Source organism: Bos indicus x Bos taurus, chromosome 16, assembly GCF_003369695.1.
Source record: "Bos indicus x Bos taurus breed Angus x Brahman F1 hybrid chromosome 16, Bos_hybrid_MaternalHap_v2.0, whole genome shotgun sequence".
In the NCBI taxonomy this organism is placed as follows: Eukaryota; Metazoa; Chordata; class Mammalia; order Artiodactyla; family Bovidae; genus Bos; species Bos indicus x Bos taurus.
In genome coordinates this window covers 51,019,013-51,033,848 of record NC_040091.1, presented here as the reverse complement: position 1 = coordinate 51,033,848, position 14,836 = coordinate 51,019,013, and the positions used below count along the sequence as shown (strand labels likewise).

Sequence of the window (14,836 nt, the reverse complement as noted above, 5' to 3'; positions counted from 1 at the left end):
ATTGGTGCACATGTACCAACATTGGTACATATGAGGGCTTCCCTCATAGCTCAGTTGGTAAAGAATCTGCCTGTGATGCAGGAGACCCTGGTTCAATTCCTGGGTTGGGAAGATCTGCTGGAGAAGGGATAGGCTACCCACTCCAGTATTCTTGGGCTTCCCTTGTGGCTCAGCTGGTAAAGAATCCATCTGCAATGCAGGAGACCCTGGTTCAATTCCTGGGTTGGGAAGATCCACTGGAGAAGGGATAGGCTACCCACTCCAGTAATCTTGGGCTTCCCTTGTGGCTCAGCTGGTAAAGAATCTGCCTGCAATGAGGGAGACCTGGGTTCGATCCCTGGGTTGGGAAGATCCCCTGGAGAAGGGAAAGGCTACCCACTCCAGTATTCTGGCCTGGAGAATTCTGTGGACTAAGTCCATGGAGTCGCAAAGAGTCGGACACGACTGAGCGACTTTCACCTTCACCTTCACCTTCACCATCATTGGTGCTCAAATAGTTGAGCCCTTGTTTTCATTTGTCTTGGGTATATACCTAGGAAGTGCTGGGTCATATGATAATTCTTTGCTTAACTTTTGGAGAAAATGCTACTTTTCCACAGTGGCTGTACCTTTTTACAGTTCCAGCAGCTATGCAGGAGGTTTCAGATTTCTCCATATCCTTGCCAATGCTTGTTCTGTTCTGTTCTCTTTTCTAATAGCCAGACTAGTGGGTGTGAACTGAGTGGTATTTTATTGTGGTTTTGATTTGTATTTCCCTAATGACTAATGATTTTGAGCATCTTTTTCTGTGCTTGTCTGCCATCTGTATATCTTCTTTGGAGAAGTGTTTTCTCCAGTTTTTAAAAAGTGAGTTAAGATTTCATAGATTCTTGATACAAGTCATTTGTCAGATACATTTGAAGGTATTTTTTATGTTTATATTTCTGTTTCTATCATTTTATTCCCCAAATTTAAAAGATCCTTTCATCAATTAATTTATCCCACGTAATTTCGTTACATCTAGTTCAGTTGCGTGATGAAACTGGATTTTAGGATTATGTTTCCCTTGTGAGATGTAACAACTTAAATCATACTAGAGAATATAAATGAAACGTCCCACTTTCTGATAATATCAGCTTCTTCAGGGGAAGTGTAAAATTACGATCTTGGATTGTCAGCATGTAAGAGTGTTATATTTAAAAGCGCTGTGCCTGTCTTTTTAAAATGCCAAATTAAAAAAAAAAGCCAAATTACAGGGATATATAAAATACAATTAAGTCCTAATGAAATTAGAAGAATTTTCTTGAATTTTAAAATTCTAGACAATTATGTTTTTACGTGCATGCTTCAGAATATAAATGGTGCCATACAGGTTTTCTTTTTGTACATAGTAAACAATATTTTTGGAATGAAAATGAGAACATAGAGTCTGTCAAAAGATTTTCTGATGTATTAATTTATATAAACAATTTAGTTATACATAAATTATAAATTTTAACACTTTTTCTTTTAATCCCCTGGAAAAGAGAATTAAATAGCAAAAAATTACATTAAAAATTAGGACTACTTGCACATGCACAGAATATTTGAATTTATTTTGCCTTCCAGTAAGGAGTGTTTGAAATCATCTTATTTTTTCAGTAAAATCATTTTCACTTAATGAATTAAATTAAAATGAAATCTGTAGAATAGCTATTTTCAGCTACAGTTTTTACTTGAATAAAAATCTCTTAAGACTGGTAAGTTACTTTGATTATCTTAGGTATAATATCCTATTTTAGGATGTAAAATTCCTAAAAACTTATGAAAGTCATTCAGCTTAGTGTTCTAGAAAGGTAAAGTCAGTTTATAGCAAATACTGTATTTACAAATGAGAGCAATAAAACAATCTGGTAAAAATGTTTGTAAATATTTGCCTCAAAAAAGAAAAATATGAGTATACAAGACATTTAAAATTAACTCGCAACCTGTCCCTTATACATGCATAATATAAATTGTTTAAATATAAGAAACATTTTTAAAACTATTTTTGGAAAATTATTACCATGCAGCAATAACATTGATTATTTATTTATTTATTTTTTTAGATATGGCCGCGTGGAAAGTGTCAAAATTCTCCCAAAGAGGGGTTCTGAAGGAGGAGTGGCCGCCTTTGTGGATTTTGTGGACATCAAAAGTGCACAGAAAGCTCACAACTCAGTCAACAAAATGGGAGATAGAGACCTACGCACGGATTATAATGAACCAGGCACCATTCCAAGTGCTGCTCGGGGATTGGATGATACAGTTTCCATAGCATCTCGTAGTAGAGAGGTTTCTGGGTTCAGAGGAGGTGGTGGAGGGCCTGCTTATGGCCCCTCACCATCACTTCATGCACGAGAAGGACGTTATGACCGGAGACTTGATGGGTAAGTTCCAAGGTTTCTGTAGGCAGGTATTTTGTATTTGATATGGTGAGAAACAGAAACTCGTATTTAGGGGCCCCAGATGGATTTAAAGTTTTGGGCATTCTCAATGTTTCCTATTTTGGGTTGGAAACGGAAGTGATTTCTATCCCAGTGGCTGGTATCTTATGGAATCGTAGAGGATATTTCCTGCAGCTGATTGGATATCTACTGCTGAGATATAAAGTGGTGGAAGATTTTGTATGGCAGCATCATTTTTGGAGTTACCTGTCTTCTAGACTTTTATTCCTTCTCTTGGATAATGTTAAGGCTTTCCTTGGATATATCTCTTCTACCTGATGGAGCTACTTGGCTACAGATTCTGTGGTTGTACTATATGGAATATTTCTGGAATATTAGAGCCTACAGATTCTTTTAGAATTTGATATTTGCTTCTCAGTTTTCACTGCACGAAGTGTATGAACGAATTGGTATGTCACCAAAAAACCTAGCAGTCCATATAATTCGACCTCTTGGATTCTACAAACAATACTTTGACCTGGAAATATGTATTTGGATGAAGAGGAGTGAAGGCAATCCTTGATTTTTCCATTTTGGATCTACACAGTTTCCATGTTGGAATTATACTCCTTGATGGAATGGGGGAAAATTGAGATGATGGACGTTTCTAAATCCTGGAATATAGCCCTTCTTTTCTAATTGCTGGAATGTATGGGATATCATGTTGTCAAGATTCCATTAGCCCAAGAGAAGAGGATTACTATCCTGTTTCTTAAGCAAGTTGCTGTCCAATTAAAGGTACTTTAGCTTTGAATACATGGTGATGATCAGTTGTGGATACAGCAATCAAAATGGACTTTGCTGGATGGCTACAAAGGTGAACTTTTGGCGAGCAACTATGCCTTCCTCATTTGGTGGAATCATAGAGGATATTTCCTCTTCTGTCAGCTGCCTGATTCATACTTAGGGCTGGAGATTTTTGTGAATGTGGATCAATTTATAATTTTCTACTGTCTCAAGAAAGAAGTCTGGGGGTTTGAGAGTTACAGTTTGTCTGGGACTGCTTGCTTCCAGTGGAATTATTTTATCTGGTCATTAAGATTTTTTTTCCTTGTGGTTCATCTAAATATCATTTGACACCCTTGCCCATTAAGAAGGTGGATTACCCCCAAAAGAGGGGCCAAAATTGGGGAAGTTATGTTCACAATTCTCTCCCTAGATTTAATTGGGATTATAGGTCGTGGTTCCACACTTGGAAAAGGTTGGTATATCCTGACCTGTGTATATTAGCCCCTCTCCTAACCCAAGTCAAACTTTCTTTTTTTCCCCACTAACTCTAGAATTATTTAGTACTAATAGATGATTCAAAGAATAGCTATTAGATTTCAGCTCTGCTATCTCTTGTGCCTGCCTTCTGTATCTTCTAATGGATAAGAACTGTGCATATTTATAAAATATCTGATATAGCAGTAATTCTCCTAGAACTATTATCTGTTGCTTCTGTTATATCATTAATAATAGCTCTTACTGATTAACATTTGATAGGGTACTAATTGAATTATTTATGACATTTTCTCTCTTGAGTCTCAGAAGAACCCCTCTTCTTTGTTAGACAGTGAAATATCTATCCAAATTCCAGAAATGTAGCAAATAAAAAAGGAGAGTCATTTAATATATTTAAGTAGGAAAGATAATATTAAATTTTTTTGCCATGCCAGTTGCTTTGCATAATAGCAAAAACAAAATACAGCCTAGGAGAATGTATGATTGCTTCTAAGTGAGATGGTGAAAATGAAGGTTAGTGGAAAGATTTGGAATCTAAGCATGTATTGGAAACACAGTATTAGTTGTAAGATTTTTGCCACATATTCTTCATTGCAGAGATTCTAATTCTTCTGTATCTTTCATAGTTCCTTAATCACTTTTGATAAAAGATAGACCCAAAGGTAAGGTTGAGAAGAGACTCAACCTCATGCTTGAGATTCAAGTGAACTGGTGTTTTAGGAACTTTCTTAATAAGTAGAGAACTGAAGATTTCTTTGTAGGATTGGAATTGGTTTTTAATATTAACATATAATTGCATGTGTATAATTGTACATGCAGCAGTTTTTGTACTCATAGATTGACAAGTGTTCATGCCCTACAGAAAAAAACTTTTATAGTTAAACCATTGCTAAAAACTGAATTTTATAGTTCGCAAAGTTGCCTTATTTCATCAGAGGCAATTTGAGTATAACTAAAACCCTAAGCGAATATATTTCTTTTAACCATTAAGTAATACATTAACAGACTGAATTATGGACTAGGCATTTAAAAATTATTTGTAATTTGATAGCACAAGAAGATAAAATAACCATTATTCTTTAATTAGTTAAATTTATCATAGAATAGCATGTGGCAGCCCAATATTTTGATATCCTAAGTGGTTTTTGGTTTGATTTTCTTTTTTAAGATCCTGTTTTTATTATTAAGTGTGATTGTTTGGGCACAGCAATTTACATAATTTACTAATGTTATAATTACCCAAGAAATTGAAAGTTAATATGAAAAAGTTATACTTAACATTTTTTTCTATACTTATTTGAAAATGCCCTCCTATTGCTGGGACATGGGCATGCATTGCAATGAGGCTTTCATGTCTGTGTGAAAAACATATCATGAAAATTTTGCCTGAAATACATTTACAAAGTAAATACAGTTTGGCATATATTTTAATCCAATGAAAGTATAGAAAGTTTAATTTTCATATTAAAATAAAAGTCTCTTCTTGTTCCATTAAATTTAAAATAAAAAAGGAAATGGCATATGTCTATTTCTGTATATAAGCCAGAAAATCCCTAATAAAAAGAGCAGCTTGACTTACAGAACACTAGTCATGAAAGCCCAATATACAGTTACAACAGTTATTGCTTAGCTGTGGAAATAAGTTTTGGAGTCAAGTAAAATGTTAAGCTTGTTAATGTTTGCTTACTAAAGTAGGTTACTGCTGTTTAGAAAATGACCAGTTGCACAAAGAAAGTGCTGAAGTGAATGTTTGCATGACTTGCTTTTAGATTTGCTTTCCCGTTTCTGATTGATTAAATATTTTTCCCCCCTCCTAAATGCAGGGCTTCAGATAACAGGGAGCGTGCTTATGAACATAGTGCCTATGGACACCATGAACGGGGGACGGGAGGATTTGATCGGACAAGACATTACGATCAGGATTACTATAGAGATCCTCGAGAGCGGACTTTACAACATGGGCTCTATTATACTTCTCGGAGTCGAAGTCCAAACCGTTTTGATGCTCATGACCCCCGATACGAACCTAGGGCTCGGGAGCAGTTTACACTGCCCAGTGTGGTACACAGGGATACCTACAGGGATGACATTACCCGGGAGGTACGAGGCAGAAGGCCCGAGCGGAATTACCAGCACAGCAGGAGTCGGTCACCACACTCATCCCAGTCTAGAAATCAGTCTCCTCAGAGGCTGGCTAGTCAAGCGTCTAGACCCACAAGGTCCCCTAGCGGCAGCGGCTCTAGAAGTAGATCCTCCAGTAGTGATTCAATCAGCAGCAGCAGTAGTACCAGCAGTGACAGGTAGGTTAACAGTCTTTTGTTATCAGAGACAAGGTCTTGAATAAATTGTTACAAATGTGCTACCATCAGTGGTACTGATTTTTAGTACAGTAATGTTTTTGGAAGTAATCTTGGATCATGTATATAATGAATGAAGAAACTTTGATTAGCCCTGTAGCCAACAAATTAACTATTTTCCCAAGTACTCAGATCTAAATGATGATTTGCAAATACTGTTTCATCCTTCAGATGCTGAATGTTAAAATTGCCAAAAAGGAAGAAAAGCAATAACTTCAGTTGTATGAAACAAATGTTGTGCCATACAATGAACTTTCAAAGTTCTTTAATTTCTTAGTGTATACTATTTCTATTATTTGGTTGAAAATTTGTAAAAGCTGTTGGGGTAAAGATATCTTTAGTATTGGTGAAATATATTGTTGATATGTTTATTATCAATGTATAAATTGACGTGTACATTTTAACTAATTTTAACATCAAGATGGTAATCAATTTATAAACTCCAGTAGGAAAGCTTTCTTTAAAATTCAGGTTGTGTCTTTGCTGTTCACTAAGGGTGAGTAGGCTAATTTTGTTAGTTGGGATTTTTTTCTTTCTTTTTTTTTTTTTACAAAAGAGTTGTTGTCTTTCAAAGATGAAAATGATAAATTGAAAATAATCTTAACAAGAAACATCTTATAAGTTAGGTTATGGGTTTTGAAGTAATAGGTCAAGGTTAAAAAAAATCAAGGTAGACAGTATACTAAGTTTATAATCTTGGACAAGTTACTAAAGCTCTCTAGGCCTCAGCTTTCTCGTCTTCGATAAGAACCATGTTTCCTAAAGTTATTTGGAAGGTTAAAATGAAAAAATCCTTAAAGGGCTTAGCTTGATACCTATATATGTTAAATACATCCTTCAGTAACTCCTAGCTGTTGTTACTGCTACTACTTGAGATGTTGGTAGTCTTCAGTATTTTCTGTTGCTCTTTACTGTTATTCAACATGTTAATCTCAGACATTCTAGTTTTAAATTTAAATTTGTATTTAAATGTATTTTAAATTTGCAAGAGACAAATTCTTTGACCTAATTAAAATGCCCAGATTATTTTTCCTTTAGTATTGCCTGCTTAGAATTAACTTAAAAAAAGTAAATGATCATGTAATTGATAAAAGCCTCCTTTTATGCCTCCTGAGTTTTCTGATTCAAAACAATAAATAGAAGCATTTATTTATACATCTATCTATCTAGATGTAATTCAAATATTCTGGAAGATGTAGCATATTATAGTGAAGCAGGCAGTTTAAGTCGGAACAGTTAAGTTCTGGCTCCAGCTTTGCAGCTGTGACATGGTTGAGACCCTTAACTTCTTTTGATATCATTTGATGTATTGTTGAGTTAAAGGATTGACAATATTCATTTGAATTCTATAAATTGATTATAAAATCTTGTCATGATTCACTTTCTTCTGCATAGAGTTGGCCTAAGATACTCAAGTTTTAGTCATTTTCCCCAAACCTACCTCAGTAAAGGGATGGTACTGCACTCCACTGAATCAAAACTTTTTGAAAAGTCAACCAATTGAAGAAGTGTGGAAGTTAGAGATGAACTGCATGGCTTTCAGAAGGGTGGCATTGTACTTTGGTGGGAGTTTGTGGTTTGGGATTTGGCCCTTGGAGTTGTGGGCTCAAAAACTTGAACCCAGAGGTGATCTGATGAATTTTGATGGAGCTAATTGCTGTATACATAATCAAAAGAAACAGTTGTATGCTTCTGAATATTTACATTCAGAAAGATAACTGCCACAAAGGCAGGATGAGCTTGGGAAATCTACATGGGGACTAAACTACAACTGTAGAGGATATTTTCTCCTGTGTCAACTGCCTGAATCATACTTAGGGCTGAAGATTTTTATGATTTAGAGCTATGAAGGATATGTAGAACTTCAGAAAGGAGATACGAATTTTGGGCTAGACAGGGAACATTGTGAGCAGAAGGAACAACTTGAAGAGATACAAGTAGGTGGAAGAATGTTTTGAGAACAGCAAATAATTTAGTATGACTTAACCATGCTAATGTTTTTGGGTTTTATTTTTTATGCAGAAATGAGCCATTGAAGGATTTTGAGAAGGGAAATAGCTTATTGAGATCTGTGCTTTAGAAAGGCATCTGCTTTAGAATAAGAAAGAGAGATTCCAGTTAGACAATTTCAGTATTGCATAGAAGGAAAACTTGGACATTGAGAGTGCCTAACTTGGGAAAAGTGGACATTGTAATAACATTCAGATGATATCAATTTATGAAAAAGAGAATCAACTTTTTTGAAGACATGAAGAGCCTTTTGGTGCCGTTCTGTAAAAACGGGGCCAGGTAGGTCTTCCTTTGTGCACACTGCAGAGCCAGATAAGTGTATTGCCTTTCTCTGAGTACACATTCAAATGGTTGAAATACTTAGCTACAATTCTTAGTAAAGAGGAAGGTGAAACCAAAATTGATGTAATAGTCAAAAGAGTGGTCATTATATTGTTACTGAATCAAGTACAGAGAAATAAAATATTTGGGTGTTCAGAGCACATCCATTGTCTTGGGGTTCATCCCCCCTTTTATCAGATATCCTCCTTTCCTCTATAATTATATTGATTACAAAACATGTTATTTTTTTAAAAGATTTATTTTTTGGCTGTGGTGGGTCTTTGTTGCTGCACATAGGCTTTCTCTATTTGCGGCGAGTTGGGGCTACTCTTTGTTGGGGTGCACAGACTTCTCGTTGCAGGGACTTCTCTTGTTGTGGAGCACAGGCTCTAGGCATGCCGGCTTCAGTAGTTGCAGTGCATGGGCTCAGTAATTACGGCTTACAGGCTTCAGAGTACTGGTTCAGTAGTCGTGATGCAGGGGCTTAGTTGCTCCGAGTAATGTAGGATCTTCCCAGACCAGGGATTGAACCCATGTCCCTTGCATTGTAAGGTGGATTCTTAACCACTGGACCATCAGGGAAAGTGAAAGTGAAAGTCACTCAGTTGTGTCTGACTCTTTGTGACCCCATGGACTATAGAGTCCATGGAATTCCCCAGGCCAGAATACTGGAGTGGGTAGCCTTTCCGTTCTCCAGGGGATCTTCCCAACCCAGGCATTGAACCCAGGTCACCCCCATTGCAGGCAGATTCTTTGCCAGCTGAGCTACGAGGGAATCCCCTCAAAATGTAATATTTTGTTATTGTCAATTCACAATGTTCAATGCCCCTTTGGAAGAAATAAGTTCTTTTTTGTAATCCTTAAAACTTGATTGTGAAATGGTGACATTCCAAGTCCTTTAAAAATGTTTTAAATCAACAGGTTATCAGTTCAGTTCAGTTCAGTCGCTCAGCCGTGTCTAACTCTTTGCAACCCCATGAATCGCAGCATGCCAGGCCTCCCTGTCCAACACCAACACCTGGAGTTCACTCAGACTCACGGCCATCGAGATGGTGATGCCATCCAGCCATCTCATCCTCTGTCGTCCCCTTTTCCTCCTGCCCCCAATCCCTCCCAGCATCAGAGTCTTTTCCAATGAGTCAACTCTTCACATGAGATGGCCACAGTACTGGAGTTTCAGCTTCAGCATCATTCCTTCCAAAGAAATCCCAGGGCTGATCTCCTTCAGAATGGACTGGATGGATCTCCTTGCAGTCCAAGGGACTCTCAAGAGTCTTCTCCAACACCACAGTTCAAAAGCATCAAGTCTTCAGCGCTCAGCTTTCTTCACAGTCCAACTCTCACATCCATACATGACCACGGGAAAAACCATAGCCTTGACTAGACGGACCTTTGTTGGCAAAGTAATGTCTCTGCTTTTGAATATGCTATCTAGGTTGGTCATAACTTTCCTTCCAAGGAGTAAGCATCTTTTAATTTCATGGCTCCAGTCACCATCTGCAGTGATTTGGGAGACCAAAAAAATAAAGTCTGACACTGTTTCCACTGTTTCCTCATCTATTTCCCATGAAGTGATGGGACCAGATGCCATGATCTTCGTTTTCTGAATGTTGAGCTGTAAGCCAACTTTTTCACTCTCCACTTTCACTTTCATCAAGAGGTTTTTTAGTTCCTCTTCACTTTCTGCCATAAGGGCGGTGTCATCTGCATATCTGAGGTTATTGCTATTTCTCCCGGCAGTCTTGATTCCAGCTTGTGCTTCTTCCAGCCCAGTGCTTCTCATGATGTACTCTGCATATAAGTTAAATAAGCAGGGTGACAATATACAGCCTTGACGTACTCCTTTACCGATTTGGAACCAATCTGTTGTTCCATGTCCAGTTCTAACTGTTGCTTCCTGACCTGCATACAAATTTCTCAAGAGGCAGATCAGGTGGTCTGGGATTCCCATCTCTTTCAGAATTTTCCACAGTTGATTGTGATCCACACAGTCAAAGGCTTTGGCATAGTCAATAAAGCAGAAATAGATGTTTTTCTGGAACTCTCTTGCTTTTTCCATGATCCAGCGGATGTTGGCAATTTGATCTCTGGTTCCTCTGCCTTTTCTAAAACCAGCTTGAACATCTGGAAGTTCATGGTTCACGTATTGCTGAAGCCTGGCTTGGAGAATTTTGAGCATTACTTTACTAGCGTGTGAGATGAGTACAATTGTGCGGTAGTTTAGCATCCTTTGGCCTTGCCTTTCTTTGGGATTGGAATGGAAATTGACCTTTTCCAGTCCTGTGGCCACTGTTGAGTTTTCCAAATTTGCTGGCATATTGAAGTGCAACACTCAGCAGCATCTTTCAGGATTTGAAATAGCTCAACTGGAATTCCATCACCTCTACTAGCTTTGTTTGTAGTAATGCTTTCTAAGGCCCACTTGACTTCACATTCCAGGATGTCTGGCTCTAGGTGAGTGACCATATCATTGTGATTATCTTGGTCGTGAAGCTCTTTTTTGTACAGTTCTTCTGTGTATTCTTGCCACCTCTTCTTAATATATTCTGCTTCTTTTAGGTCCATACCATTTCTGTCCTTTATTGAGCCCATCTTTGCATGAAATGTTCCGTTGGTATCTCTAATTTTCTTGAAGAGATCTCTAGTCTTTCCCATTCTGTTAAAATATAGCTTGGTTTTATCTATAAAAGAGGTTTCTATTCTATCTGTATGACTGACTGGAAAATTAATCATCCTCTGTGCCCCTTAATTGTTACAGCTTTGGTGAACAGATTCCTAGCAGTGCATTTCAAATGAGCAAACATGGGCTTGATGACAGTCTCACGGTGAAGTCCTTGTAAATGATACACTAACTGTTTCTGCCAAACTATTCACAGTATTTATTTAGCTGCTGACAAGATGAGGGGCAGGTCGCTTAATGTTACAAACTTCCTGTGTGCAGAGACCTGTGCTGCTGCTGCTGCTAAGTCGCTTCAGTCGTGTCCAACTCTGTGAGATCCCATAGAGCCCATCAGGCTCTCCCATCCCTGGGATTCTCTAGGCAAGAGTACTGGAGTGGGTTGCCATTGCCTTCTCCAAGACCTGTGCGACTGGGTGTCTATTTTTTTCTCTGTCTTGGTTATTTAGGGAGGCCCTTTTCTTTTCAAAATAAATTTTAAATACATAAGTTAAAAACTTATGTATTTAAGTTGGGGGTCAGCCTTTTTCTTTTTTGTTCCTCCTTTTGGTTTGTCCAAAGAATATGTCAAGTAACCTACAGACTTTTATTCTTTCTAATCACAGAAACAGGCATTTAGATGGAAACCCGTAAAACAAATGTAGTAATAAGCACAGATAACTGCATATAAATAACTGTCGTTGGTTGTTGTTCAGTCGCTCAGTTGTGTCCGACTCTCTGCAGCCCCATGGACTCCAGCACGCCAGGGTTCCCTGTCTTTCACCATCTCCTGGAGCTTGCTCAGACTCATGTCCATTGAATCAGTGATGCCATCCAACCATCTCGTCTTGTGTCATTCCCTTCTTCTGCCTTCAGTCTTTTCCAGCATCAGGGTCTTTTCCAGCGAGTCTACTCTTCGCATCAGATGGCCAGAGCTTGGCGTCAGTCCTTCCAATGAATTCAGGGTTGATTTCCTTTAGGATTGACTGGTTTGATCTCCTTGCTGTCCAAGGGACTGTCAAGAGTCTTCTCCAACACCACAGTTCAAAAGCATCAATTCTTCAGTGCTTAGCCTTCTTTATAGTCTAAGTCTCACAGCCATACGTGACTACTGGAAAGACCTAGTGGGTGATCTCTCACTGTCTCTTGTCTCTGTGGCTTTCAGTAAGCCATGTCATCTTAAATTGTGTTTAGTTTACCAGTTTGAAGAAATCAGAATTTTAGAGCAAGCTTCCTTCTTAAGTAGGTTTTAAGAATTGGAATAGGTTGATTTAAAAACTGTATATAGGCAATTCCCTGGCAGTCTAGTGGTTAGGACTCCATGCTTTCACTGTTGAGGGCCTGGGTTTATATGTTGAAATATATAAAGACGAAGCTTGGAGATAGGAAGGGGAAGAAAAAGATACACATACAATATCACTTCCAGGTCAAAAAACTAACCTGTGAAAGTCCTTGTTGTGTTTGTTTAAAGTAATAAGAAAAGTCTATATAACTGCAAGCAATCAGCCTTTTCAATTCTGATGCTGTATTAAGATGTGACAGTCTTTATGTCCATCTCTTGTCCAGTATATTGGCTTTACATTAGAATAATTTACTTTTTATTGAAAGGCAAATGAAAAATAATTTAAAAATTTTTATTTATTTCATTTTGGCAGTGCTGGGTCTTTGTTGCTGTGCATTGCCTTTCTCTAGTTGTGGCGAGCAGGGATTACTCTCCAGTTGCACTGTGAGGGCTTATTGCGGTGGCTTCTCTTGTTGCAGAGCACAGCCTCTAGGGTGTATGGGCTCAGTAGTTGTGGTACATGGGCTTACTTGCCCTATGACATGTGAAATCTTCTCACACCAGGGATAGAACCCTTGTCCCCTGCATTGGCAGGCAGATTCTCAACCACTGAACCACGAGGGAAGTCTATAAAGTATTTCTTATTGCTGGTATTATTTGTAGAACTTGTACGTGTATTTCTTTTATATGTTTTGAATAAAATATATCAAAAATTGTCTACAGTTTTATTAATTTTTTCTGTTAGCTTAATATTTTACCTGAACTATAGTTACATAGTAATTATTTAGAATATTGAACAAATTCTGAATTTTTACAACAGATAAAGGTAAAATGAACGTGACCCTTTTAACTAAAAAAGTGTTAGCATGGCAGTCCCTAAACTGACAAGCTTTTAAAAAAATCACACACACACACACACACACATATAATGTGTGTGATCAATTCTGCTAATAATTTTGTGAATGATGTAGATGTTTTAGATTACAGTTTCTTAGAGGGGGAATTTTATTCACATATCCTTTTGTCTGCAATTTCATAAGGAAGTTTTGTAGTTCGTTTAGTTTATGAGAGAGAATTTCAAGTTCATGAAGGAAAATTTTCAGAATTGTCCGTCTGAAGCTTTGTGGAAAAATATGGATGAAGCTGAAGAGGTGCTAGATGTGGTGGCAGTGCATGTATCAAGGTGACCGTGGCAGTGTACTTTTCGTTTCTCTTAAAGTATGCTTATTTATAATGTTGATTGGGGGAAGGGATTCTCATGTTATTACTACTACCTGGCTATGTAATTTGCTATGATATATATTATATACTAGAAACTGTCAGACATGGCACCAGTTTTAACAGATACATACATGAAGTAAGAGTCAGTTTCTTAAAGTTGTTAAAGGGATTAATAATTAGTGGGGTTTTTTGGTGATAGTTGCAATGCTTAATCATAAAAACACATTTGTCTGAAATTTTATCATCAAAGGTGATCTTATCTATAATTTGGGCTTCCCTGGTGGTTCAGATAATGAATAATAATTTCTGAATTCAGTTGGAGATAAATTTGTTTTTTTTGCACTGTTTGACATGAATCACTTAAATTGAAATGGGATTTTTTTTGGTTATTATTCTTTGAGTGTGTAAAGAGAAGATACTTATGCTCTGAAACCACTGAAACATAAACTGTCTACAGTGTAAAAATCAACGATTAGATATCTATTGATTTGGGGGATAAAACCAAGTGAAATGTATGTTTTAGATGTATTCAGAGGACTTTCAAGGAGGAACAGTAAAGGTTTAGTCAAAAAGCCTTTAGTAGAAGCCAAAGTCAAGGATAATAAATATTCTTAGGATGTTTTTTTCTTTGTCTTTTTCCCCTTATTTTTATTTAGCATGAAACTATTTCCACTCTTATTTTAAGCTTGAGTAAAACATTGCATTTTAAATATCTGATTTATTTCTGGATTTCACAGACATTCTTGGCCTGTTTTATTGTTTTTGTCCTTCTGCCTCATTTTTACTTTTTTAAGATAGTTGAAATTGTCTGAATTTTCAAAAGAATGTCTTTCCTAAAATCAGTATTATGAATAAAATGTATTTGTTACGGTGGACTATTCCAGCTGCTAAATGAAGTTTTTATTTTGAAATTTGCAACTCTTATTTGATGGATGGCTTTTTTGACTATGGTTTTGACTTTTTTTTTTTTAATGATTATTCTTTCCCTGAAATATTGGTATCTTAAGTTTTTTAAATAAAATTAATTTTGGTGTGTGTGTGTGCTCGCGCTCACACGTGCTCTTCTTCCTTGCTTTGCACAGGCTTTCTCTAGTTGGGGCAGTGGGGACCACTCATGATCATTGTGTGCCTGCTACCCTTGTGGAGTACAGGCCCAAGGCACCGGCTTCAGTAGTCCTGGCGCAAGGGCTTTAGTTGCTCCCGGGCATGTGGAATCCTCCCCCAGACCAGGAATCAAACCCCGTCCCCTGAGTTGGCAGGTGGATTCTGAAATCCACCCGCACCTCCAGGGAAGTCCTCTAAGTTTGCATTAAAAAATTCA

General features: G+C 37.4%; 1 protein-coding gene across 1 annotated transcript in view; it reads left to right on the top strand.

Moving 5' to 3' along the window:
* The window catches only part of SPEN (spen family transcriptional repressor), a 92,540-nt gene that overhangs the window by 23,646 nt on the left and 54,058 nt on the right, over nt 1-14,836 (top strand). Inside the window, 2 exon segments of the mRNA XM_027565299.1 lie at nt 2,067-2,387; nt 5,492-5,968. Of these exon segments, the coding sequence (XP_027421100.1) occupies nt 2,067-2,387; nt 5,492-5,968 (798 nt within the window).